Genomic DNA, 1,717 nt, shown 5'->3' with positions numbered 1-1,717 from the left:
TCCCTCCTTTCCTCCTCCTGGGTGTCGTGGAAGATGGTGGTGTCAACTTCAGAGCAGCAGGGGGGGTGGGGGTGGGGGGGTGGGGGAGTCTTGCCAACAACCATCATCCGGACTCTGAATGGGAACCGAGGGGACCTACCTCCCCTGCCAGCCCCCACTGTCACCCCCGTACCACCCAGGCAGGGCTGGCTGGCTGTGCCCCAAGGCTCACTCTACCGTCCTCCACAGGGGTCTCAGGGGACAGGCTGAGCACGAGAACAGGAGCCCTGTGGGTCCTCGGGCAGTGCCCTCAAGGACCCTGCAGAGGCGGCCTTGGTTAAAGCCAGGGAGGAATCTCCCCGCTGAAGGTGCTCACAGCATCTCCTTGTCCCTCCCCCAGGTGCCCTCGTTGCCTGCCTTCCTGCGCACACTCCCGCCTGCTGGCCCTGACCTGTGTCATCATGCCTCGGCGCCGGAGGAACAAGCGCCATGGCCGCAAGAAACGCCACCAGGCCCGGGGGGAGACTCAGAGTCTCAAGGGTGCCCAGGCCACTGAGGAGGCGGCGGCGGCAGAAGAGAGACAAGCGTTGCCGTCTTCCCCCGCTTCTGTTTCTCGGGATACTTCCCCGAGCTCCCCTGCTGCTGGCACTCACCAGGAGCCTCAGGGAGCCCCAGCCACTACCTCTCGTGATGAAGGAGTTTCATGCCCAGGATCTGAAGAGGGTGCCCAGAGCCAAGATGAGAAAAGTGCAGGTACCTCCCAGGCAGCACCTTCCGTTCGCAGCAGTTGCAGAGATCCTCTGAGAAGGAAGTCCACAATGTTCGTGGAGATCCTGCTGGAGAAGTACATAACGAAGGAGCCCATCCTGCAGGCAGCACTGCTGAAGACTCTCAACAAGAAGTACAAGAAGCACTTCCCTCAGATCCTCAGCAGAGCCTCTAATATCATGGAGGCTGTCTTTGGCCTCGAGCTGAAGGAAGTCGACCCCAGCAGTCACTCCTACGCCCTCATCAGCAAGATGGTCCTCCCCAGCGATGCAAGTCCGAGTGATGAGTTCAGGATGCCCACGTCCGGCCTCCTGATGACTGTCCTGGGCGCGATCTTCATGAAGGGCAACCGTGCCACCGAAGAGGAGCTCTGGAAATTCCTCAATGCGTTGGGTTACCATGCTGGGAGGAGGCACTTGATCTTCGGGGATCCCGGGAGGCTCATCAGCAAAGATTTCGTGAAGCAGAAGTACCTGACGTACCGCCAGGTGCCCAACAGCGATCCTCCGCGCTATGAGTTCCTGTGGGGCCCGAGAGCCCACGCTGAAACCAGCAAGATGAAAGTGCTCGAGTTTCTGGCCAAGATCATCGGTACCGTCCCCAGTGCCTTACCAGATCTCTATGAGGAGGCTCTGAAAGATGAGGAAGAGAGAGCCGCGGCCAGGGCTGCAGCTGTTGCTGAGGGCAGAGCCCCTTCCAAGGCCAAGGCCCGCAGCTCCTCCCACATGTAGCGAGGGAGGCCGCGGGCAGTTAGCTCACTTCGTTTTGGAAGAGAGCAGTCAGGCTCCTAAATAGTGCAGAGTAGTAGGGGTGGAGGGAACAAAGTATAGATCTTATTTACCTTCCTGTTTTAAACTAGTAACTTCTATATATTATTGATTGATTTAGGTTTTTTCAAATGTTTTTTTCTTCTAATAGTGTGTTTTCTTAAGAATAGGAATTCGTGAATGACCATTGCTTGCATATTTAC

At 57.3% G+C, this 1,717-nt stretch overlaps 1 protein-coding gene across 1 annotated transcript; it reads left to right on the top strand.

Annotated features, from left to right (window-relative positions):
- The first annotated feature begins 440 nt into the window (after nt 1-440).
- LOC115849332 (melanoma-associated antigen B4-like) lies at nt 441-1,478 on the top strand. The gene has a single exon (XM_030850465.2). The coding sequence runs from the start codon at nt 441-443 to the stop codon at nt 1,476-1,478; it is 1,038 nt and encodes a 345-aa protein (XP_030706325.2).
- The last annotated feature ends 239 nt before the right edge of the window (nt 1,479-1,717 follow it).

The sequence above is a fragment of the Globicephala melas genome, chromosome X, assembly GCF_963455315.2.
Source record: "Globicephala melas chromosome X, mGloMel1.2, whole genome shotgun sequence".
NCBI classification, from domain to species: domain Eukaryota; kingdom Metazoa; phylum Chordata; class Mammalia; order Artiodactyla; family Delphinidae; genus Globicephala; species Globicephala melas.
Note: the sequence above shows the minus strand (reverse complement) of the source record. Positions and strands in the feature narration are given on the sequence as shown.